The sequence below is a fragment of the Mustela nigripes genome, chromosome 10 (genome assembly GCF_022355385.1).
Source record: "Mustela nigripes isolate SB6536 chromosome 10, MUSNIG.SB6536, whole genome shotgun sequence".
In the NCBI taxonomy this organism is placed as follows: domain Eukaryota; kingdom Metazoa; phylum Chordata; class Mammalia; order Carnivora; family Mustelidae; genus Mustela; species Mustela nigripes.
In genome coordinates, this window is record NC_081566.1 from 33,994,467 (window position 1) to 34,019,173 (window position 24,707).

Below are 24,707 nucleotides of genomic sequence, written 5' to 3' on the forward strand. Positions count from 1 at the left end.
GCCAGGAGGAGAGGGGGTGGGAGGCCAGGTTTTGTCTGCAGGCCACACAGGGTCCTGTGGTGCTTCCTTGGGGCTGGCCGCTGCCTTGGGCAGCCCCGGAATTAAACCGCCAGAGGAGGGAGCGGCACAACCCCTGCCAAGGAGGGCTAGCAGCTAGAGTTCTCGTAGGGACCCCAGGGCCAGAAAGAAAGGACATCATCAACTCAGTATCAGTCCCGGGGCTGTTCTCTTGTGCAAAGTGAGGGAGCAGAAGAGAGAGAGCCTGAAAAGAACATTCACAGAGTTGAAGAATTCTTTTTATTCATCAGTGTACTGAATAAACATTAATTCAACACCTACTGGGTGCTGGCAGAAGGCTCATCTCATGCTCCTTCCTGCTCCCCAACACACACACACACACACACACACACACACACACACCTTACACTGCTCCTGCCCTGCTTTGTCCTCAGTTGCTCCACGCTCCCTCAACCCTAAGCCTGTGCTGTGTCCCCTCCGCCCGGGACTTGTTCCCCGCACCCACCCTCTCCTTGTCTAGGTGGGTCCCACTCATTCTTTGGATTACATTACACTCATTTCTTCTAAGTGTCCCTGAATCATCCATAGCCTATGGCCGTGCATGCTCACACATGCACACACACACACATACACACACACACACACACACACACACACCCTGCTACCCTACCTGGTCCTTGCCCACCAGGGCGTTTCTCACACCCATCATGCATTTAACAGGGCTCTAGCTCCTTCTGCACACCAGGCCCCCTGCCAGGACTGTATGATTAAAGCATGTTCGGTCCTTTGTCTCCCCCTGCAGATGGTGACGCTGTCGCTAGATGGCCCCGGCTCCTGGCACAGTGCGGGGCACAGACTAGGCGCTCAAACCGTGTTGGTGAATGAATGAATGAATGAATGATGTTCAAATGCACTCCCCCCTCAAAAAAAGTTTCACAGCCATTTTTCTCAAGGGGATCACCATCTCATGAAGAGAACACAGTGGTGATGGGCCAAAGCAAGCAGGGTGGGAGGCAGTAGCATGACACACACCCCGCCACCCTTGCACAGTCTGCATTTCAGTGCTGTGCTCTGGGCCTCCTAGGTGTGCAAAGTCGTGAACACCACCACCCTGACCTGTCTGGCGCCCTCTCTGACCACGGACTACCGGCCCGGCCTGGACGCCGTGGAGCGGCCAGATGAGTTTGGATTCGTCTTCAACAACGTCCAGTCCCTGCTCATCTACAACGACACGAAGTTCATCTACTACCCCAACCCAACCTTTGAACTGCTCAGCCCTACCGGAGTCTTGGATCAAAAGCCAGGATCGCCCATCATTCTGAAGGTAGGATGTGCAGAGTGTAGCCTGCTCTGCGCGGTGATGGCGACACCCCACCCCCACCCCGGGCCCTTCCCGTTCTCCTTTGTGGACTTGCGGAGTTGCCAGCCCCCTGCAAAGGGGCATTGTTTATAGATACGGACTTACCCGGTGAAAGATCTTGCAGTTGGGATTCTCAGGAGACCCTTTCCAATATTTCTGTTTGATCTCGTGAGCTTCGGGACCCCGGGGTTCTGTAGCACCTCCGAAGTAGACATTTCCTTTTATCGCCCACTTCCCTGGCCACCCGCATGTACATTTCAAGAGGTCATGGTTCCTTGGTACGATCTGTCCATGGGTTTTGTTACTTTTATGTATATCCTGCCTGCCCTCGTCAATTGGAGGTCTCCCCTTCCTGTCTTCTTCCCCATGTCTTCCTGCCTTTCTTTCTCTCCTCCCCACATTTTCCCTTTGGCTCTCTAAATTGCGGCTGTTTAACGTTTTCTCCAAAAACTTCCCAGGAGCCATCTATTGGTTTTTGCATGGCTGCCCTTCCCCCACCTCTTTAATCTCTTTTGTAATGGGCGATTAGCTTCTGCACGCATGTGTCAATTATTTCCGTTAAGATTACTGTTATCTACAGGGCAAAAACCTCTGCCCTCCCGCCTCTGGAGGCGCCAAACTCAACTACACAGTGCTGATCGGGGAGACCCCGTGTGCTGTCACCGTGTCCGAGACACAGCTCCTCTGCGAGCCTCCCAACCTCACAGGGCAGCACAAAGTCATGGTGAGTGAACTCCCTTCCTTTCCTGACTTCCTCCTCTCCCCACCGTGCATGCGTGATCTGTCCTAAAGTAAGGCTTCTTCCTAACACCTCGTCACCATGTTCTGCATTGAAATGGGTAGGAGTTGAGGACATGAGAAACGACAGGCAGGTAATAAACAGGAAGTTGTTCCATGTCTGAGTCTGTATTGTGTGGTTGTGGTCTTTCATGCCCTCCCTGAAACATAAGGATGCGATGGCATGCCAGGGCTCTACAGCGTCTGTGTGTGTGCAATGCACAGGTTCACGTGGGCGGGATGGTGTTCTCTCCTGGCTCGGTGAGTGTCATCTCAGACAGCTTGCTGACCCTGCCAGCCATTGTCAGCATCGCGGCGGGCGGCAGCCTCCTCCTCATCATCGTCATCATCGTCCTCATTGCCTACAAGCGGAAGTCTCGGGAAAACGACCTCACTCTCAAGAGGCTCCAGATGCAGATGGACAACCTGGAGTCCCGCGTGGCCCTTGAGTGTAAGGAAGGTAAGTGGAGGCACCGCCTCGCTTCCTGGCCCCATTTCTCTTCACCAGTCTTATTACCTCCTCCCTCTAGACAACTCATCTCTATTGCCATGCCTCCCACCCTAAGCCTCTGCCTGCCCAGAAACTCCCTTTGCCTTTAGCGCCAGAGAAGTCCTATTAAGAATGACCCTGGGGGCGCCTGGGTGGCTCAGTCAGTTAAGTGTCCCACTCTTGATTTCAGCTCAGGTCATGATCTCAGGGTTGTGGGATTGAGCCCCATGTTGGGCTCTGCACAGGGCGTGGAGCCTGCTTAACATTCTCTCTCTCTCCCTTTCCCTCCACCCAACCCTTCCAAAAAAAATGAATGCCCTGGTGAGTCCCCAGGCCTGCTCCTCTTGTTCTAGTCCTTCCTGTGCCCTGACTCACCCCCACGCTGGCCCCCTTTCACTCCCTTTCAGGGTCTCCATTTCCCCACAGTCGGAGCCTCCCAGGCTGGGCCCTCTGAGACCCTATAGACCCCCCCCAAATGGGAGTCTAGCTCCTGTGTCTTGCGTTGCTGCCCTGGGAGCATGTGGAAACAGCAGCAGGAAGGGCAGGGAGCTCCCACCTGCCTCTGGCCTCAGCCCCTCCCCCAGAGCTAGTTTCCCACCAGTGCTGCAGGCTGAGCCCGCTGAAGGCCGCCACTTGTTGGCGTCCTTGGCCACAGACGCACATGGGAGTAGAGAATGCTTTCTTCTGTCTCCCACGCAACCACAGCCTCGAGGTGACAAGTATCCCAAGTACCCCTCAGGCTGAGGACCCAGCCGGTTCTCTGAGTAAACATTTCAGTAAAGAATCAAAACATTCCTCCTTTTGCTGCAAATGTCAGGATCAGAGACAAGGCCTCTGCTGGAACAGAAGGAAGCTCTGGGTGGGGGACAGGTGGGCAGAGGCTTCTGTTGGTAGTGGGGCAGGGGAGGAGAGGGGAGAGGGGCATCCTGGAGCCAGGCCTGCCACCAGAGCGATGTGCCCCGAGGCTGGGTTTGGTGTTCTTAGTGTCCCCTTAGCACACACTATGTGTGTGTGTGTGTGTGTGTGTGTGTGTGTGTGTGTTAAAATATACAAAACATAAAATTTACCTTTTTTAACCCTCACTGTCTCTACACCCCAGGGCTCTTCCTTCCCCCAATTCAGTAGCATTAAGTACATTCACACTGTTGTGCAATCATCCCCACCATCCATGTCCAGAACTTTCTCACCCTCCCCAGCTGAACTCTGTAATTATTAAACCAAAAACCCCCACCTCCCCTCCCCAGCAGCGGCTGGCAGCCGCCATTCTGCTCTCTGTCTCTGTGATCTGACTACTCTGGGAACCTCCTGTAGATGGAATCCTACAGTATGTGTTCTTTTGTGTCTGGTTTACTTCACTCCGCATTTTAGAGCTTCACGCGGCAGAATCTCCTTCCTTTTAAAGGCTAAGTAATGTTCCATTGAATATATGTGCCACCTGTTTTTTATTCATTTATCTGTCCTTGGACCTTTGGGCTGTCTCCACCTTTCAGTAGCGTGAATAACCTTGCTATGAACATGAGTATACAAATATCTAAGTCCTTGCTTTCAGGTCTCTTGGGTACATACCTAGGAATGGAGTTGCTGGGTCCTATGGTGACTCCGTGTTTGTCTTCAAGGAGCCACCAAATTTGGTTTCCAGACCAACTGCACCAACTTACATTCCCAGTAGCAATGCACAAAGGTTCCCGTGTTTCCACACCCTCTCCAGTACTTGTTTTCCATTTTTCTTTTTTTAAAAAATGTTATTTATTTATTTTGAGAGAGAGAGAGAGAGCACGCAAGCATGACTGGGGGAGGGGCAGAAGGAGAGAGAGAATCTCCAGCAGGCTCCCCGCTGAGCACAGAGCCCAACTCGGGGCTCAGTCTCAGGACGCTGAGATCATGGCCTGAGCCAAAACCTAGAGTCAGATGCCTTGTCAGCTGAGCCACCCAGGAGCTCCTCCATTTTTCTGTAATATCCATCCTAATGGGTATGATGTGGTATCTCATGGTGGTTTTCATGTTCATCATTGCCCAGAGTTTTGCATCTTGGTTTATTCTCTTGCTTGGAGGGAAAAAAACAAAAAACAAACAAACAAAAAAACAAAACAAAACAAAAAAACCCAGGAGCAAAACTGCCTATTTTTGTCTTTGCTTCCTCCCCCTGGCTACTACCTCTCAGCTGTTTCTGGGACCGGCAGGCCATGCAGGACCCAAATCATAGTATTCTTCCCTTTCCTTTGTTTTAACTACACTTGCAATACTTAGAAAGAAATGTCAAAATGATGCACCAGCATTGAAGGGGAAATAACCTAGAAATGGCCCACATGCCCACCTAAGAAAGGAGGCCTGGAGACAGCTCACCCCTTCTGGAAACATCCCTAAACAACCCTTCCTGTCTGTATACCACAGGCCCGCCCCTCCTTCACAAACGTCTACTCCTGCCTTGCCCCTTCCCTGTGCGGGTGCCCTCCTGAGCCTTCTCATCTCTCTAAACTTTCATAGCCTTTGCTGAGCTCCAGACTGACATCAATGAGCTGACCAGCGACTTGGACCGCTCGGGCATCCCCTACCTGGATTACCGCACCTACGCTATGCGAGTCCTGTTCCCTGGCATTGAGGACCATCCCGTGCTGCGGGAGCTGGAGGTAATCCCTGCCACCCTCCCCGATTCACCCCGGGAGGAGGCGCAGGGCCTGGGGGGTCCTATCCTGGGAAATGCAGCTGGGGCCCAGCAGCTCAGAGGAAGGTCAGGAATGATGAGGACAAACAGCTGGGAACAGCTTCACCACAACAGGCAGATCTCGGCCAAGGGGGGCGCGCAGGCTCTTTGGGATGATTCCAGGGGAAGGCTCATTGTCACTTTTTTAATTAATAACTAAATTAATTAGCTAAGATTCTGCCGCACTCTCAGATGGATTTAAGGTGGCTTACGGAGAGACGTGATTCTGTGAGGTTTGTTTGTTCATGTGTTGGTTTGTTTTACTAAAGATAATAAATCAGGGCAGGGAGGATTACAGGGAGACTCGTAAACCAAGCGGGTCTGATGGAATAGCTCCTACTGAACCCCGGGGAAAATCAGACAGCCCGCATCCCCTCAGAGGGCTCTGCCCGAGCCAGGCAGGCCTCCCACCCCAGTGGGCGCGGAGCAGAGCAGAGACTGCAGTGACCTGCCATTCCTACCCCGTCTGGGGTTCGAGAGCCCTGCCGCCCTCTCAGGTCGGGGAGGCCGAGGCTGTCCTCTGAGGGCGCGCCCATCCGGTCCACCCCAGGTCCAGGGGAACGGGCAGCAGCACGTGGAGAAGGCCCTGAAGCTCTTCGCGCAGCTCATCAACAACAAGGTGTTCCTGCTCACCTTCATCCGCACGCTCGAGCTGCAGCGCAGCTTCTCCATGCGCGACCGCGGCAACGTGGCCTCGCTCATCATGACCGGCCTGCAGGGCCGCCTGGAGTACGCCACCGACGTCCTCAAGCAGCTGCTCTCTGACCTCATCGAGAAGAACCTGGAGAACAAGAACCACCCCAAGCTGCTGCTCCGGAGGTGGGCCCCGCGGTGGGGGGCGGGGAGGACGGCTGGTGCTGGGGGAGGAGAGGGCGGCGGGCGTGGGGGTGGGGCGGGCACACGTGCGCAGGGCGATCTGGAGCAGCACAAGGGGCTCTGCACCCCCAGACGGACCCCCGCGCACGACAGCCTGGGTCCGCGCGTCACGCAGCGCCAAGTCTGGTCCCCGGGGGCCCCGGGAGCTAAGCGACATGGAGGAGCCCAGGCTCGGGGCTCAAGCCCAGCTCCGCCACCCGCCAACGCTGTGCGCCCGAGCCTGTGACGTGGCCCCTCTACTTCAGCGTCCTCATGGACGCAGCGGCAGCAGTAACACGCCTCCCGCTGTCAGTCCCTCCGCGTGCCGCTAGCACCGCGCTGTCCCGCACGGTGGCCACAGGCGGCTATGAACAAAAATGAGATAAAACGTAACCTTCAGTTTTTGCCTCGTGCTGGCCGGGTGCCGAGGGCTTGGCCTCCCTGTGCTGGCCACCAGACTGGCCAGCGCACTTAGAGAACCCTTCCTTCATCACAGAAAGGTTCTGGTGCTCAGCAGGGGCCAGGGAGTTGTGCAGCCTCTCCCTTCTGCACCCAGTTTCCAGGACCCAAATCGCCAGCAGGAACCACATGCCTCCTCCCCAGTTGCAGTTTTCCTGACAGGAGACAGGGCTGGAGACCTTGGTCTCCCTTCCCCAAACCCTCCTGCCCTGGTCAGGCCCCAGGGAGCCCAGCAGAGCTCTGGAGCGCCTCTGACACCAGGGGTTCGAAGGCACCTCCTCCATTTCTCCGCCCTCCTCCTTAGCCTGCTCCTAGGAAGAGGTCTCAGGCTTCCAGAACCCACGTGGGGTGAGGAGGGAGGAAGAACGCCTTTGTTTCCTGAGTACCGAGTCCCCCTCCTGCCAATCTGAGCATTAGAAACTCTCATTAAGAACTGTTGTATTTAAATTAGAGCTAATCTCAGGCACAATGCTTGGAGAGGGTGCTGGGAGGGGCCCCGGGACAAAGCTACAATTTCTTCTGCCATTGTCACTCTCTCCCAGGCCCAGACTGCTGAGCAGCCCTGGCAAATGCCTGGGATTTACTGAAACCAGAGGGTATAATTTGCGCCACGTGCAGGGTGTTAAAACACCCCTCGGCATCCCCATCACTGAAGGTCTGTCATAGCGGCTTTGTTCCTTCCTGAGTCCCCAGATTTGCAGCCCAGGGTGGAGGCTGGGGAGCGCTGGTGTTTGCAGAAGCAGATTCCCTGTCTGCTAAACACTCGTGCCTCCTGCTCTCCACCTGAGCGGCTGGGATCCACGACCCCACAGGACAGAAGGAATGACATGGAATCGTGCTCACTGGGGGTCAGTGCTATTTTTGCCCCTTACATACGTTAACTCATACAGTTCTGACAACAGCCCTGTGGGACACACACTATTATCATTGTCCCGATTAAGAGATGGGGAAAATGAACCCAGAGGGGTAAAATGACTGGCCCAAGTCAGTACGTGGCAGAGTCAGGATTGGAATCCAGGCAGTCTGATTCTGAGAGGTTAGAGCGGCATGTACCAGAGACCTCCTGGGTATGAAAGTGGAGTATTCAGGCCTGCAAGGTATCCCAAAGGGACAGAGAAGCTCTGTTTCTCATCCTGAGGCCAGCAGGAAGTAGGGAGAACTAGGAATTGATAGCCCTGTGGAAATGGGGTACTTGGCACCTTCAGCTACAGACCCAGAGCACCATTCCATTTCCACAGGGAACTGAGGCCCAGAAAGAAAAAGCCTCTGGCCCAAGGTCATACTTTCAGCCCTGGTGTCCTGGCTCCCAGCCCTGTGCCCTTTGATGCCCTGTTTGGGCCACGATGCATGCGAGCCAGACCCCGCTCTCTGAGACCCCTCCATAAAGGACTGCCCCTCCCATTCCTTCTTTCTCCCCAGGACAGAGTCTGTGGCTGAGAAGATGCTGACCAACTGGTTTGCCTTCCTCCTGCACAAGTTCCTGAAGGTGAGAGTGGGGGTGAGCCAGGGCCTAGCGTTGCGAGCAAGACGAGGGGCTGTTGTGCCAAGGCCGGCCACGAATGCTGCATGGGGAACCTTCGGGAATAGCAACCTGCCTGGCTGGGGTGCTCCAGAGCAAGGCAGGTCTAGGAGCGGTGGTGAGGAAAGGGAGAAGAGGAGTCGGGTACCCGCCCCGCCCCACAGCCCATGCCCTGCCTGTGCCCACAGGAATGTGCGGGGGAGCCACTCTTCATGCTCTACTGCGCCATCAAGCAGCAGATGGAGAAGGGCCCCATCGACGCCATCACGGGTGAGGCCCGCTACTCCCTGAGCGAGGACAAGCTCATCCGGCAGCAGATCGAGTACAAGACCCTGGTAAGGAGGCTGGGAACTCAGGGGACATGGCACACCTGCCTCTGCTCGGTACTCTGCCATCAGAGCACAAAGCCAATCCCAGTGGTCAACGAAGAGGCTGGGAAACAGCCTGGGATCAAGTCTGAGGGCCATGCAGAGTGTTCTAGGAGCGGGGCAGACACGCCTTGGCTCCCCCTCCCCATCTCATCTGGTGGGCCCAAAGAGCGCTGTCTGCTTCAGTTTACCCTAGATGATAGGCCAGGGCCAGACCACCCTCTGTTAGGTATGGGGAAATCAGCATTATGGGGGAGAAGATGAATTTGCTAGTTCCTAATATAGAGGCTTTGGGAAGCAGATGGTCAGCCCCTGATACACCTGGAACCATCTCCAAACCCCTAGGACGCCTGGTCCCAGGATGACGGTCGCCCCCAAGCCAACCAGGACCTAGAAAGTAGAGTCTCAATTCTTTGAGAAGGGTAGGCATGACTCAGGTTGTCATTTGGCAGATGGCAGGAAGGCAAGAGAAACTGAGGCACAGACATTTCTCCTGTAAGAGGGGTAAGCCTTGGAAAGAGGATTCCAAGGCCTTTCTCGTTCTCCCTCAAGTGGCCCCTTAAACACCCATCCTGTTCCCGCTCTATCATCCTTGTAGATCCTGAACTGCGTCAACCCCGACAATGAGAACAGTCCAGAGATCCCAGTGAAGGTGCTGAACTGTGACACCATCACACAGGTCAAGGAGAAGATTCTCGATGCCGTCTATAAGAACGTGCCCTACTCCCAGCGGCCGAGGGCCGTTGACATGGACTTGGGTAGGAGGCCCCGCCTTAGAGTGTGGTGGGCAAAGAGTCAAAAAGTGGCTTCCAGGAGGGCATTTGGGAATGGAATGGGGTGAGAAAATGGGAAGCCCCACCCTGCCCAGGACCCTTCTAAGGCCATGACTAGGTCCTGCCCAGATGAGGGACCACAGGAAGCACTTCTCCCGAGACACTGCCTGCCCACACTTCGCGACAGTTGTCTTGACCCCGTGGAGCCTCTAATGTCTCTAAACGCTATGGGTGGCACCAGCTTGGAGCTGGGGTTGCCAGGTCCCTAGAGGAGGCAGGACTGGGTGACCCTGGTTCCTAGGCCCCTGCCTGCTTACGCTGCTACCTGCACCACCCCCTCCACCCAGAGTGGCGTCAAGGCCGGATCGCCCGGGTCGTGCTGCAAGACGAGGACATCACCACTAAGATCGAGGGCGACTGGAAGCGGCTCAACACGCTGATGCATTATCAGGTGAGAATGGGGGCTTTGCCCCACAACCTTTGACCCCCCCCCAGACTGTTTCCTTCACTCCAGGGTTTGCTCTTAGGCCCTCGGAAGCCATCACCCCTTTCGTCGTCCTTCAGAATCTAAATCGGAGATTCTCAGCCATGGTTACCCATTAAAATCACTAGGAAACTTAATAAAAACGTGAGTGCCCACGGGGCGCCTGGGTGGTTCAGCCAGCAAAGCATCTGTCTTTGGCTCAGGTCATGATCCCAGGGTTCTGGGATCTCTCTGTCAAATAAATAAATAAAATCTTAAAAAACAAAACAAAACTCCCGCATGCCCAGACTCCACCCCGAGAAACTGACTTAACTGGTCTGGGAAGGGCAAGGCGTTTCTCTCCTGTGTACCTCCACGTCTGCAGAAAAATTGCATCTTGTGAGGTCCTCTGTAAGGACGCCAGCCATAGGGATCTGTGGCTTTCTGACCTCAGCATCTTACTGATGTAGGTTCTGCTACTCACCTGCCATAGAGCCGGGAACAAGATCGACTTGTTTTGAGCTCTTGCCTTGTGCCACGTACTAGATGGTTTCTTTGGGGAAATTACTCAAGGTCTCTCCCTTCTCAGGTGATCCTCACCCCATAAAGTCGTGTGGAATAGATTCAGTACAGGAGACAAAGTGCTCAGTGCATTGGTGGATGCACTGAATGAATTAATAGTAAAAAAAAAAAAAAAAAAAAAATTCCAGCAAAAGAACAAAAAATCCTGCAAGGATCTATTCCCATCTCCCCTTCCCTCCCATGGTGACTACTCATGGCTGGGGCTCTCTGTAAGATTAAGTACAGGTAGGCTGGTTGAGATTCGGGGGAAAAATACTAAAATAGAAGCAGGAAATGAGAGACACCGAGGGAAATTAAACCAACCAGAAGAAGCGCCTCAGGCTGCAAGACCCTATGGGATTGCCTGAGTAGTAACACCGTCCTTCGTGGTGCCTCACGAGGGGTGGGGACAGAGGGACTGGCGGGCCGGACTGGTGAGCACCAAGTTGCCACAGACCAGGCCACGAGGGTCATGAAGGCCGTAGGGGCAGGCTGGGAGGCTCCGAGGCAGAGAGGAAGCTGGTGGGGAGCACTGGGGCAGCCCCAGAAACACCCCTCTCCAGGCTCCATCCCCGTCGTCTTCGTAACCCTGACTGCACCTAGCCCCAGGTGGATGGAGTGTGGTGTCTGAGAAGGGTTCAAGGCTTGCAAGCCGTATTTCAACCCCCGTTTCTCCACTCAACAGTGGGATGACTTTAACCTCTTGCAACCTTGGGCTCTTCATTTGCAAGATGACATCTGGCTTGCAAAGGTGGTGGGAAGAATTAGAAATAGCAGGTGAGGTCCCTAGGATGAAGACTGCCCCCAAAGTGTTAGAGCCCCTTCCTGTCCATTCCACCCCACCCCCCTTACAGGGCCTTAGGGCATCCTGGAGAACACTTGGAATGAACCAGTCTGAGCTAAAGAAGCAAAAAACGAAAGAGACTAGCCTTGTGCCTTTGAATCAGAAGTTTCTCAAGGGCAGGAGGGAAGCCTTTCTTTTCTGTCTGTGATGGCCTAACGCTTGTTACTGGGCTGTCCATCCTAAGGCTCCCAATCAGAATAGAATGCTCTGTTCTTACAGTGCTCCTCATACAAAGCACTTTCAATTCCCCAATGTCATTTCTCATTCATGTATTCATTCACTCCTCAAATATTTACTGAGCTTTCCCGGGTGCAAGGTACTTCCCACATGCCAGCCCTGAGTGACAAGGAACAACCGGGATTGTGCTTCCCTTTGGGGGACAGTGATGATGACGATGGTGCTCATAGTCACACTAATACCAGCACTTCCTGAGTGCCCACTGGGGGCAGGCGCAGCTGTCAACCTTCCTGTGTTCCGATTCCTTTGAGCCTCACGACAAACCTAGATGCCATTATTATCCCCAGCGACAAATGAGAAGACAGACGCAGAGGGGTTAACCGACTTCCCTGAGGTCATGTAGTAAGAGGCAGAGCCCAGGTCAGACCCAGCAGGCAGCCCGGACAGTGAATATTTGCACCGCCTGTCAGTCAAGAGAAAGGAAGGCTAGGACTATAGACGAGAGACATTTAGTGACAAGACCTGGAATTGGGTTGAACGGTGGTCATTCGAGTCACCTTGTGAATCCTCCAGGTGACAGCAAACCATACATGCAGAATGTAATCTATTCTTCCTGGGAGTATCCTCCCCGACCCCTGCCAGGTTTTCAGAGTATCATTTCTAGGCTGTCAGTGGCAAGGAGAGTTCCTGAAAGACAGAGGTGGAGAGGTCCCCCGCTCAGTTCCAGAGCTGGGAGGATGGTGCGGACCCCTGGGAACCACCCAGCCGGGAAGGACTGGAGCCTGGGCCCCTTCCAGGCACCCACAGGAGCCCAGGGCCCTGCAGCTTTCTGCCACCAAGTCCGAGCACTGCCCCTGGTGACCCTCCTTGAAGTCAAAGGTCCTGGAAGCCCCTCCAGGAGAAAATCTGCATAATCTTAATTAACAAAGAGATGTTAAAAAACTTGCAGGGCTCCCGCAGATTTATAGGGAGGGTAAAATTAAACACCACTACTAAAACCGGCTATCAGGGAATCTCGTTAGCACTAATGTTCCTTTATAGTTTGACTTCCCAACATTTAATTCTTTTTTGGTGGGAGAGAGGGACTGACAATTTAAGACCCAGAAAGATGGTTTTACGACTGGTGCAGCTATAAATCAAACTTATAAAGTTCATAAAAATTGTTAAAATAAAAAATGGTTTAATAGGAATGTTTTATGGCCCATAACATTATTATAGCTGTTTTATTCCCTCTGCGTTAGGGGTTTAATTGGATCGCCACAATTCTGGGGATTCTCCATTTTTATTGGATGGAGGGTACTCTTAAATCAAAATGGCCCCAAATGTCTTCAATATGGCTCCTCATTTATCAGCCCTTTCCCTCCAGGCTGGGTGCTGAGCCTGGGCCCCTCACGAAGGAAGGGGAACGCGCCATCTTTCCCTCTGGGCTCCCTGAGAGCAGCCACCCTGTTGGTGAAACTCCTCAAGGTAGCCCGAGCAGTATAGGACCCAGGCCAGAAAGAAATCCGTGCCAAAAGGGAAAATGGGCTTCAGACCAGTGTGACTTGAAATAAAATCCCAAATTAAGATATAATGGGGAGAACATGTATTTTGGAGTCTGGACAGGCCTGGCTTCAAATATCGGCTGTACCACGTAGTCTCTGTATGACTTTGAAGATGGTGCTTCGCTTTCCCTCTGCTTCAGTTTCCTCACCTGTAAAATGGGAATAATTGTACGACCCCACAGGGTTGCAGGGAGGCTCGGCCAAGCCCCAGATGTCCAGTAAAAAGATGATGCAAGTCACACGGGTAATTTGAAATTTGTTGGCTAGCTACGTTTAAAAAGTAAAAAGAAACTGACGAAATTAGTGTTAACAATATATTTTGCCTAACCTCGTGGGTTCTAAGGTAATTATTTCAACATGGAACCAATAGAAAAGCTATTAATGAGGTAGTTTGTGTTATTCTGTCCATGCTAACTCATGGAAACCCAGTGTGAATTATGCATTTATAGCAAAGTGGTTCGTGTTAGAGTTAGTAGTCTGTAGTTACTTCCGTTATGACTGACTGGATTTCAAGTGGGCGATCAGCACAGGTGGCCAATAACTACCATATCGGACATATTGGCGAGCAGCAACCATATTATTTTTAGTATTCCTGAACTCCTTGGGCTCTACCCCATATCTATGTCATTAGCTTCTGGAAGTACTTGATGATTCAGTTTCCTGGTTCACCCACACTGTACCTTTCGTACCCTCTCAGGTGTCAGACAGATCGGTAGTGGCCCTGGTCCCCAAACAGACCTCGTCCTACAACATCCCGGCCTCTGCCAGCATCTCCCGGACATCTATCAGCAGATACGGTGAGGACCAGGAAGGCCTGGGCAGCTCAGGGGCAGCTTCCGTGGCCTACCTGGAGCCGCTCGCCATCCCTCACAACAGCAGGCAGCCCTTGCAGCTGCCCTCCACCAGTCAAGGACATTTGTGCATCTGCTTCCCCTCCTCCCAAGTGCAGCCACTGCCAGTGCAGCTGTGACCCCAGAGCTGCAGGGACGGGGGTACCGTGCGCCCCTCCTTGGGCAGCCACGACCTGGTGAAGGAGTGCAAGGGGCCCAGAATCAGGGAGGCACGTGGATGGGGGTTCCTACTTGCCAGTCCCTATTTGTACCTGTTGTTCTGGATGAGTTATTAACGGTCCCCCTTTACTCTCAAAAGGGTCCCAACGGGGGCAGGACATGGGGCATTTTAGCCTAGCCATCCCTTAGGCTGCTGGGACCCCCAGCGCCCGCCGGGTAATACGGACGATGCTTCATTCTCTCTTGCTCCATTTCTTCTGCTTCTGTGTACGCAGTAAGGTTTTTGGGCTAAAGGACACCTCAGGACTGGGCCCAAATGTTTTCCAAAAAGGACCCACAGACCCCCAAGAGAGGCCATGACAGCTCACAGCTTCTTGGCACCCAGATTTTTCATCAAAGCCCCTGTGAAAGTACTCAGCTGACATTCCCCCATTGATTATTCTTTGCTGTGGAAGCATCAGGGGATGTGCGGGGGGGGGGGGGGCGGTGTTGGTTCACAAATTCTCAAGGCTCTCTGCAGCTCACAGAATTTCTAAATCTTCTTTTTAAAGAAAAAGGCTTTAGGCTTCTCTGTCCTCATGCCAACCGAGGATCCCCAAATAACCCATCAGATATGAGGTCCCAGGGGTCTCCTTCCAGTGGAAACTGGTTTATTCTGAGTGAGTGCAGTGGGAGGGCAAAGATTCTAGAAGGATTCTACAAGCAAGGATGGTGAAATCAGTGTCTTATGAGCCTCCATGGCCCCCTTCTCCTCAGACTCCTCCTTCAGGTACACAGGCAGTCCCGACAGCCTGCGGTCTCGAGCCCCCATGATCACCCCAGACCTGGAGAGCGGGGTTAAGGTGTGGCATCTGGTGAAGAACCATGACCATGGGGACCAGAAGGAGGGTGACCGAGGCAGCAAGATGGTATCTGAGATCTACTTGACCCGGCTACTGGCCACCAAGGTAAACTCCTGCTCTGCTCAGCCTGGGGAGGGCTCCTCAGAGGGGTACGTCCTGCCCACCCTCCACCCCCTATCCCCAGCGTAAGGGTGTCATGGAATCTGTCCTTTAAGGGGACCCATTCAGACGAGCAGGTCCAGGTTCCAGAGCAGACTTTCCAGAGGTTCGGGCCACTGTTGTTCTCTACCCATTGGCAAAATATCATTATTACTATTGGCAATAATATCATTGCCCCTGGCCCACCCCTCAAGCCCACCATTACTCTTCAGAGGAGCTGCTCTCATCTCTGGGTTCCTGCACCTTTGAGGAAAATGTTGGGGTTTTCTTATTGGTGTTAGCTGGACAGATAGACCAGTGCCCACCAACACTGCCTTTTGCACCCACTTTCTGGCCACAGTGGGAGGGACAGCACAAAGGCCGGGTCTGCCAATAATCAGAGAGAAGGCTCCCCCTTCCCCTTCCCACCGCATCGGCCCCCAAATGCTGATGGAGTGGAGGTAGCCACAGTGCTAGAAGCTAGGATCTAAAGCTGTCTTCTAGCTTCCCAAGCAGAGAACACATCTGCCTGTGAGTATGGCAATTCTATGGCCCATATTTTCCAGCACAGGTCAGATTTCAAATACTCTCCCCCACTGACCCCACAAAAATGCTGCTGAAATTCTCCTACAGTGGCATCCAAGTTACAGCTCTGACTTGCTCCCTAAAGGGACATAGAAATACACCCACAGACCGTATGTCTCAAAATTTTTTTTCCTAATATGCTAATAAGAGACCAAGAGAGCCACCAGAGAAGATTGGACATTTTCCTAACCTTCAGAGGTGTCCATTGAACCTGTAAACTGGGGGACCCAGGCCCAGCTTTGTCCCTGCCCAGAGACCCTCCAGAGCCTTGTGGGTCGGGTCTGTGCCTGGGTATTCTTGGCTTTGGACCCTTCACCTGCAGCACCGAGGCCACATGTATGGCAAACCTCTTTGCACCTTTCAGTAAGACTCTCGGCCAGGAAGCTCGTGGTCCTCCAGCTCAGTCTTCAGACATTCTCCTTTCCCAGCATGTGCTCACCAGTCCCTGTGGGCAGCTGGGGCTCAGAGCCCTCACTGTCTACGGAGATACCCCAAGCGCATTCCCGCCTGGCACGGACACAGGCATAGATGGGGCATGTGGCTGCGGGTTGGAGGAGAGATTCCTCCCAGGAATCTGCAGCCTCTTCAGTCCCTCCCACCTCCCCGACACCCCAGCGGCCTCCTCCCCACCCCCACCATGCTGTCTGCACAGCCTGGCACCGCAGACGAATTTCCAAGGCAGGATCTGTCCAAGGCACCATCTGGTCTGCCCGTCTGCTGCCTGCACCCCCACTTTCCCCCACCCTCCCCCTCACTCTCGCCCCCCCGCCCCTCCCCCAGGGCACCCTGCAGAAGTTCGTGGATGACTTGTTTGAGACCTTGTTCAGCACGGTGCACCGAGGCAGCGCTCTGCCCTTGGCCATCAAGTACATGTTTGACTTCCTGGATGAGCAGGCGGACAGACACGGCATCCACGACACGGACGTGCGGCACACCTGGAAAAGCAACTGGTAAGCCTTCGGGGAGCCGGGAGGAGGGGTGCGTTGGCTACAGCCTGGAGAGGCTGCAAGCTGGGGGAGGGGGGGCCGGGGGCCGGCAGGGACCAGGGGCATGGGGGAGCCGTGCTCTGCAGCGGCTGGGTAACCCGAGGATCCCAGAACAAACAATGGACATGTGCTCTGCAGAGCCCACGTGGGCCCTGGGCTGCGGGCGCCAAGGGGGGCCAGCCTGGCCAGGGGTCTGGCACCGGGACCTGGGCTTGAGCTCTGCCCTTTCAGGCTGAGAACCTTTCCCAGGCAGCACTTCCTCCCTGACTCTGTGCCCTCTGGTTCTCAGGAAGTGTTGCTGGAGGAACCTGAAGGGTCACAGTGGAGACCTAGTGGCCAAGCCGCAAAGCCAGGCAGCGTCAGGCATTCTGGGTGGGGCAGAACCCAAGGCACCTCATCCTGAGATGGGAAAACTCTGACGTGAACATAGACCCCTGGGGAGAGAGCTTGCCCTTGCTACCAACTCAAGCCCACCAACCAGGGGGATGTCATGGCAAACTTGACCCCTGAGGGCCAAGTGATGACCCCTGGTGCCAGAGGTTTGGGGAAGCAGCAGGCAGGGTGTGTCCTGTAGGCCTGACTACCTATTCCCCTAAGGTAAACCCCAGAGCCACACACACCAGTGGGAGAAGGGGCTTCCACAGGCCCCTGGAAGACGTCTTTTCTCTCCTGGGTTTGAGATCTAGACCACAGACCGAGCTGAGGACTGGCTTCAGGGTCAGACAGGGCCTGGCCGAGAGCCGGAGTCAAAAACTTTCCTCCGGGAAAGAGCCCCGAGAGGGGCGCGAGGAGGTCTGGGCATTTGGGCTGGGCAAGCAGCCCGCACAGCTGTCTGGAGTCAGCCATCTCCTCAGAAAACAGAGCCGACACAGATGGGCCCCGGCTGTTATTTGGGAATCAAAAATCCTAGCAACCAGAAAAACACTTTGGAAAAACCCAAACCCATATAATCCTTTCTTCTTCAAGACTCTGTGGTTGTTGGCCCTCTGGAGTCTGCAACTTTGATCACGGGGGAGTGAAATGGGGAGACTCTGGTGGTCGCGGGTGAGGAGCCCACCGCCCGCTTCACCAGGGCGGGCCTTTCATCTGCATTCCCAGCGGCAGGGCCATGGCTGTCTCCTTGGCTTTGGAAGGCTCCCCAGCCTGGCACTGGAAGTGTGCAATCTCGGGGAGATGAAGAGAAGGTTCTGGATCATCTCCATCTCGCTGCCTTCTGCTGCCAGATAGGCCCAGCTCATAGAACTGTCCTACCCTGGGTTTGTGGCAGGAAGGGTCCCCTTAGCCAGACCTCAGGTAGCTAGTGTCCAAGGAAAGAATATCAGAAGCTCCCTGAAGCTGCCGGGGAATGGGAGGGTGGAAGAGATGAGTCACTTCTCAGCCCAGGCAGCTCCTCCCCGGCTGCAGAAAAGAGCCATCCTGTTCTCCTTTGAAAGATAAGCAGAAATCATCCTGGAAGGACTTGGAATGGGCAAAGTGGATCTTCCCAAGACTGGGCATGATGGAGACATTCAGGAACATTCGGGGCACTTGAGGGTCAAGAGGCGATGAAGAAGGGGAGATGAGGGGTAGGCTGAATTTCTGGAATGTCATCTCAGGCCAGAAGGACAAGCCAGGGAACAAAGACCATTCCACAGAGAAGCCCAGGAGTTAGGGCCCTGAAGGCAACTGGAGGAGAAGGCCAAGTTGGAAAACGCACAGAAACAGCAGCTGTCATGATTTTGAAGGGGAGTAAATGGACTGAGCCTCCTGAAGGCCTCAGAAGCAGAGAAAACCCATTCTGCTCTGGTTATAAATTCCCAAGTTGCAAGAAGGAACACTCCTAATGACTGATCAGTTCCTCTTGGGGTGGGAAAAATTTAGAGCTGCAGTGAGTTCGTTCCCAGCAGGCCGACAATGGCTTCCTCTCCTCCCCCTGCCCCTGCCCAGAGAGGAGAGAGCCCTGGGGAGAGCCCTGAAAGAGCTGTCCCCAGGGGGGCCCACCGCTCAGCCCCAGTGGGCCTGGCCAGTCCTGGGAAGCAGCGCAAGGGGCCAGGCTGGGCGGGGAGCACAGGTGGTGCCCTTTGTGCCGGTTCCCAGGCAATGCCTGGGGCTGCGGGCTGCGTCTTTCAGGACAATGGCCGAGGGCACTGCAGAGGGACTCTAGGCTGGTGGCTTTGTCTGAAGCTCTGAGAAAATCATGCAGTTCTCTATCCTTGGGCTTCCCTGAGGGCCTGGAGGCCTTTGGGAAAAGCTGCCTGGATGGAACAGAACCCAGCCATGTCTACCCTGCGGTGGTCAAGGCTCAGGGTCAGCACCCAGTTAGCATAGTGTGGTGCCCCCTCCCTTGCCCCAGGGTCAGGAGCAGCCTAGACAAGATTTGCAGCCCTGGCCCGAGCAGTTCTGTGGTTTCATTCCCTTGCCCTCCGGGGAGAGAATTACTACTGGTAGAGCGAGGAGAGGAATGTTGATGGACACCATCGGGGTGCGGCCGAGGTTCGGCCCTCAGGGTCTGCTCTGCCTCTCCCTACAGCCTCCCCCTGCGCTTCTGGGTGAACGTGATCAAGAACCCCCAGTTTGTGTTCGACATTCACAAGGGCAGCATCACGGATGCCTGTCTGTCTGTGGTGGCCCAGACCTTCATGGACTCCTGCTCCACATCAGAGCACCGGCTGGGCAAAGACTCTCCCTCCAACAAGCTACTGTATGCCAAGGACATCCCCAGCTACAAGAGCTGGGTGGAGAGGTCAGTAGCCCTCCCAGGACAGGCCCTCACCCCCGTCTTTGTGTGCCATCTACCATCCCACGGGCCTCACTGACTGAGGATTCACAGCTCACAGCCATGTTTGTGGTACCCTTGGATCTCAGGCTCCCACCCTTCCCCCTTATCCAAACTTCTGCTTGGGGGGAGAAGGGGAAATTTGTGCCCTTGGAGGTCAGATCATTATCATTCTGATTACCTTTTATTGAGCACCTGGTAAGCAACCAGTGCTGTAATAAAGATTTATTTATCTATCATTAAAATATCCAAGGGAGGGTACCTGGGTGGCTCAGTGGATTAAAGCCTCTGCCTTTTGCTCAGGTCATGGTCCCAGGGTCCTGGGATCAAGGCCCGCATCGTGCTCTCTGCTCAGCGGGGAGCCTGCTTCCTCCTCTCTCTCTGCCTGCCTCTCTGACTACTTGTCATCTCTCTCTCTCTGTCAAATAAATAAATAAAATCTTTAAAAAACAAAAATCCAAGGGAGTTGCAAAGTAAATATTACCCTCCCCATTTTACTGATGAGGAGACTGAGGTTCAGAGAGGCTAAGTAACTTGCCCAAGGTCACACAGCCAGCAAGTAGTAGATCTGGGAATTGGAAGACAAGGAGTCCAATCAGAGTCTGGTCAGCATCTGGGCTTTTAAACATTCTGGGAGAGCGGGGGGTGGGGGGAGGTTGGCGGGGGTCGCTGCAGTGGAAGCTCCCAGGTGGATGGAGTCTGGCCTAGTGAGCACGAGTCTCTAGGACTCAACCTTAGCTTGAGGCAAGGAACCAGAGGAAGACCTATCAGAAGAGAAGTAAGGAGGGAGGAACAACTGGGGACATCCCGTGCTCTCCAGGGGCCTGAGGTCGGAATCCTGCAGGGGAGTGAGTGCCGGGTCCCCGCTAAGGAGCCTGTCCTCTTTACGTCAGATACTACGCAGACATCGCCAAGCTCCCCGCCATCAGCGACCAGGACATGAATGCCTACCTGGCTGAGCAGTCCCGCCTGCACGCGGTGGAGTTCAATATGCTGAGCGCCCTCAATGAGATCTACTCCTACGTCAGCAAGTACAGTGAAGAGGTAAGGCGGGGCCTGGTGGGGGGACAGAGGGCCACACGCAGCCGGGGGGCAGCTACACAGAACACCGGGCTCAGCCCATCAATAACAGCAAAAGAGGCTAATTTAAATGGGAAGTCAAGGAGTCAAAAACCCATGAGCTCAGGGGGTGTCTGGGTGGCTCAGTGGGTTAAAGCCTCTGCCTTGGGCTCAGGTCATGATCCCAGGGTCCTGGGATGGAGTACCACATCGGGCTCTCTGCTCAGCAGGGAGCCTGCTTCCTCCTCTCTCTCTGCCTGCTTCTCTGCCTACTTGTGATCTCTCTCTGTCTGTCAAATAAATAAATTAAATCTTTAAAAAAGAAAGGGGGAAAAAAAAGTGAGGTCAAAATTCATTCCCATTCCCTTAGGCGGCAGCCTCTCCTCTCCAATTCACCCTGCGCTTTCTTACACATTTCATTGTCTTTCACTCATTGTTAACACAATCAGTAACACTTTTAATAACATAATTGTTGTTCCTTTCAAAGTGTTGTATACCCAATTTCATCCTCTCTCAGACAACGAATCAGACTCTTCTTTGCACTTGGGGCAGACACTGGCAGCCACATTTCAGGCATGCAGGCGGACCTTAACATGAACAGAGGTCGCACAGGACCGCTCCGGAGAATTTCCAAGGCATGCGTTGGCATTGTCCTTGAACTTAGCATTAGTACCAATAATAATAATAATAATAATAATGATGATGATAATAGCGAATATTTACATAGCTTTGTCAAATATGCCAAATATCATTTGTTATTTTAAGATATATACATATATTGGGGTGCCTGGGTGACTCAGTGGGTTAAAGCCTCTGCCTTCAGCTCAGGTCCTAATCCCAGGGTCCTGGGATTGAGCCCCACATTGGACTCTCTTCTCTGCAGAGCCTGCTTACCCCCTCTGCCTGCCTCTCTGCCTACTTGTGATCTCTGTGAAATAAATAAAATCTTTTAAAAAAAAAAAGATACATACATATATGTGCACACATGCCCACATATACACACACACACATACATGCATGTATTCAGTCAGTCCTTCAGAGTATCCCTAGTTGTGTTCATTAAACACCAGAATGGCAAGGCAGGGAGAGGGATAAAGGATTCGGCCAAGGGCTTCCTCTACCGAGACTGAGTCCTGAAGTCTTCTCCGCCTTTGTTTTTGCTCCTCAGCTCATCGGGGCCCTGGAGCAGGATGAGCAGGCCCGGCGACAGCGGCTGGCGTACAAGGTGGAGCAGCTCATAAGTGCTATGTCCATCGACAGCTGAGAGACGGAGCCGCACGTTCCCAGGAAGAGGGGCCGGTGAAAGCTGTCACACTGGGTGTCTCAGAAGGAAGGACAAGTGAAGGGGAGCAGACCCCAGAGCTTGCTGTCCCCTGAGACCCCATCCCGGGGAGAGGGGAGGGCCCCTCCCCCCCACGCCAGCCACGGCCCGTCCCCGCGGCCCCTGCCGGGAGAGACCGCGGGTATCGTCCACCCACAGGAACCACGGAGAGAGGCAGGGGGCACAGAGAAGGTGGTTCTTCAAGCCGAGAGGCATGAACTGGGGAACAGTTCTGCCTCTGTGACTGCTGCTTTGCATGAAAACTCATTTGATGTATATTGGGGAAATAATGAGAACTTTATTTAATTTTTTTTAAGAAAAAGGAAAAAAAAAAACAGAAATAAAACAAAACAAAAAGCCTCCCTGTTCATCCTGTCCCACTTCTGTTTCAATCTGAGGTCCATCCCCATTCCTTCGCCCCGCCCTCCCCCTCTTCCTCAAATGACTCCTATTTCCAAATGCCAGAAAAAGCCTGCAAAGAGAAGCTGGGAGGAATTGGAAGGAAGTGATCATTTGCTTTCCCTTGAAATGACAAGAACATGAGGAGGAGAAGAAGAATGAGCACAAGTTCACACCATACACTTCGCAAAATAGAGGCCTGGACAACCTGGAATCATCCCGGCAGCCCTAGGACCGTGGCAAGTACTGAACTCAGCACTGACCGTGGGGCCACGGAGGGTCTCAGCCCAGATGCCCCGGAAAGGAGCTTTATGGACCACACACCTGTATATTCTCATATCTGGAGAGATCTGTGTCTGTAGGGTACCAATGCTTTCTGCTACTGTTTTTTGTTTTTTTGTTTTTTCTCTTATTTAATCTCAAACCTCAAGAAATGAAGAGCTGACCTTTGGTACTTTTCCCTTTGGTTCCCCTAAAGTTACTATCAGAAGTGGGGGAGAGGTGGGCCTCTCCCAGACCAGACGCCTGGCCTCCCTGAGGACACTGGGCAGCTTTGCCTTACATCAGTCCCTGTCATCAACCAGGCCCCCTGGAGAGGAGTCTGGTGTGTGTGGCCCCGGACATCCCATCTGGGAGCTGATTTGGGGACATGAGTGTTTGGTTTTAAGTTCTACTCCAATCAGCCGGGGGTTTCTTGCAATTAAAGAGAAAGCAAAAACCAAACACTGTTTACAGCAAGCAATACTTGAAGAGCATCAGTTAAAGAAGTGGCCGCCTGTATTGTGATGCTTTCTTTCTATCCTTCTCTTGTGCCTGCAGAGGGGAGAAAACCCTCCGCTCATGTGAGGAAGGAAGCTCCTGGTCGATCATTTGAGCCCTTGGCTCAGTAGAAATGACTGTAGCATCCTCACGTGACTATCTCCTGCCTCCCTATCTGCCTCCCACGTCCCTCTGAGTTTGAAGGACAAGTGGGTGGCTTCTCACCGGGCTTCTTCCTTTTTCTCTCTCTTCTGCTGACACCTAAAACCATGGATGGCCAACCCTTCTGAGTGTAGTTTCTAAACAGAGAGACCAAAGCTCCACACGTTGGCCCAGAGGACCCATGAAAGCCAGTGGGAGTCATCCAGGGGAAGGTGGCTCTGTTGGCAGCAAGACATGGGCGACCAGGACAGCCTTCAGAGTTTGCAGGCCTTCCACGCTGGCAAGGATCCAAGCAGGCAGCTCCAACTTCTCTGTAAGCAGCATCAGAGGGAGGGAGAAGAAAGGCCAGGGAAAGGCAAAGGGGTGGGAAGGGGCAGGCGGGGAAGAACCATCCTCCCCTTTCCACCTTCCACTTTTCAGGGGGCTGCAGTGTTGGGAAACTGGACCAGCCAGCCCGAGAGAGACCAGACCAGGGTCATTTCCTCTGTAATTAACTCTGGGTCCCACCTTTTCTGTGCCCTGATTTACCTCCAAACAATTCAATCTCCAAAGGCTCTGCTGACCACAGTGGATTCCCAGGAAAGGGCTCTGGGAGGGGGAGCTCTGAGGGCTGGCTTCCATCCCTGGCGTGTGGCTCTGGATCGCTGCACTAACCACACAGCAGACATCGCCTGGTCTCCTCAGCTTCAGTTCCTCGCCTTAATGCAGCTGACGAAGGGAAAGAGAAAAGCATTCAGCAAAAATACTCAGGAAACTCGCTCTTTTCATTATAATTCACAGCCAGCCATGCCAAGGCCACTTTCTTCTGATAATCCACTTCTGCTAAAGTTTCTCTGGGCCCTATTAATAGCCTGAAAGAAATACTAATGACTGGCCTTCTGCACTAAGCCAAAGTGTTTGCTCTTCATAGCACCCAAAGCTTATCAGCTCGGAGCCTGTGATTAATGGTGATGAAAGGAGAGAAGATACGGGCAAGTGGAACGTAAGTGGGGGTCGCTCGGGGCCACCGAAAATCCCCGCCCACCCACACATGACTTCTGAGCTCTGAACAAAGGTTTTCTGATCACACGGCTGCACAGACCAGCATCCAGGGTTTTGCTCCACTAAGAAGTGAAAGGAAGTCTGACATTTCCACAGCATCTCACCAAGCCTTGCCTCCACACATCTACCTGAGCGTCTCCCAAGAGCTCCTTCGGGTGACCCGTTCACTGCCCTGGGGCTGCTTACTTGAAGGTTTCTCAAGAGTGTGGAGAATGATGGGGGGATGGCCAGCTGGAGAGTGGAAGGGAGAGGACCCAGAGCTGGCATAAGTGGCTTGGGCACATTTCTCAGGATTCCATGAGAGTGTTGGGCAAGTCGGGATGGCAAAGGAGGTGGCACGGGGATCTCTGAGGAGGGAATTCAGAGAAAGGAGAACTTGGTGCAACTCAAGCCAGGCCATGAAGGTGAAAGATTATGGAGTCTTGCCCCCACTCTAGCTTCCTATCTGTCCCTCCTCCACCAGCTCTTGGCTTTGGGTCATCAAGAACCAATGGAGTTCATGCCAGTAGAACGTGGACAACGGGGAGTGACTTGGCCTCTCTCCTCACTATTATCTAATTTGAAGATATCTTGACCTCATGTAAGGAAAAAGGCATAGCCCCTACCCCCCATGAAGCCCTTCCATCTTGGAGGGAGACAGGAAGGGAAGTTTCTTTCCAAAATCAGTCCAGCTTCATTTGTTTCATTAATCTTCACAAGAGACAATTTGCTGGATAGGGACCCCAGAAATATGCTTGGCAA

General features: G+C 53.5%; 1 protein-coding gene across 1 annotated transcript in view; it reads left to right on the top strand.

The window, feature by feature from the left end:
* PLXNA2 (plexin A2) overlaps positions 1–21,965 on the top strand; it is a 207,723-nt gene extending 185,758 nt beyond the window's left edge. The window contains exons 18-32 of the mRNA XM_059412985.1: positions 1,103–1,342; positions 1,959–2,102; positions 2,381–2,615; positions 5,130–5,272; positions 5,897–6,165; positions 8,080–8,146; positions 8,368–8,514; positions 9,146–9,305; positions 9,668–9,771; positions 13,607–13,706; positions 14,676–14,866; positions 16,265–16,434; positions 18,980–19,192; positions 20,119–20,269; positions 21,453–21,965. Of these exons, the coding sequence (XP_059268968.1) occupies positions 1,103–1,342; positions 1,959–2,102; positions 2,381–2,615; positions 5,130–5,272; positions 5,897–6,165; positions 8,080–8,146; positions 8,368–8,514; positions 9,146–9,305; positions 9,668–9,771; positions 13,607–13,706; positions 14,676–14,866; positions 16,265–16,434; positions 18,980–19,192; positions 20,119–20,269; positions 21,453–21,548 (2,430 nt within the window). The 3' untranslated portion in view covers positions 21,549–21,965. The remainder of the gene's footprint in view (positions 1–1,102; positions 1,343–1,958; positions 2,103–2,380; positions 2,616–5,129; positions 5,273–5,896; positions 6,166–8,079; positions 8,147–8,367; positions 8,515–9,145; positions 9,306–9,667; positions 9,772–13,606; positions 13,707–14,675; positions 14,867–16,264; positions 16,435–18,979; positions 19,193–20,118; positions 20,270–21,452) is intronic.
* The last annotated feature ends 2,742 nt before the right edge of the window (positions 21,966–24,707 follow it).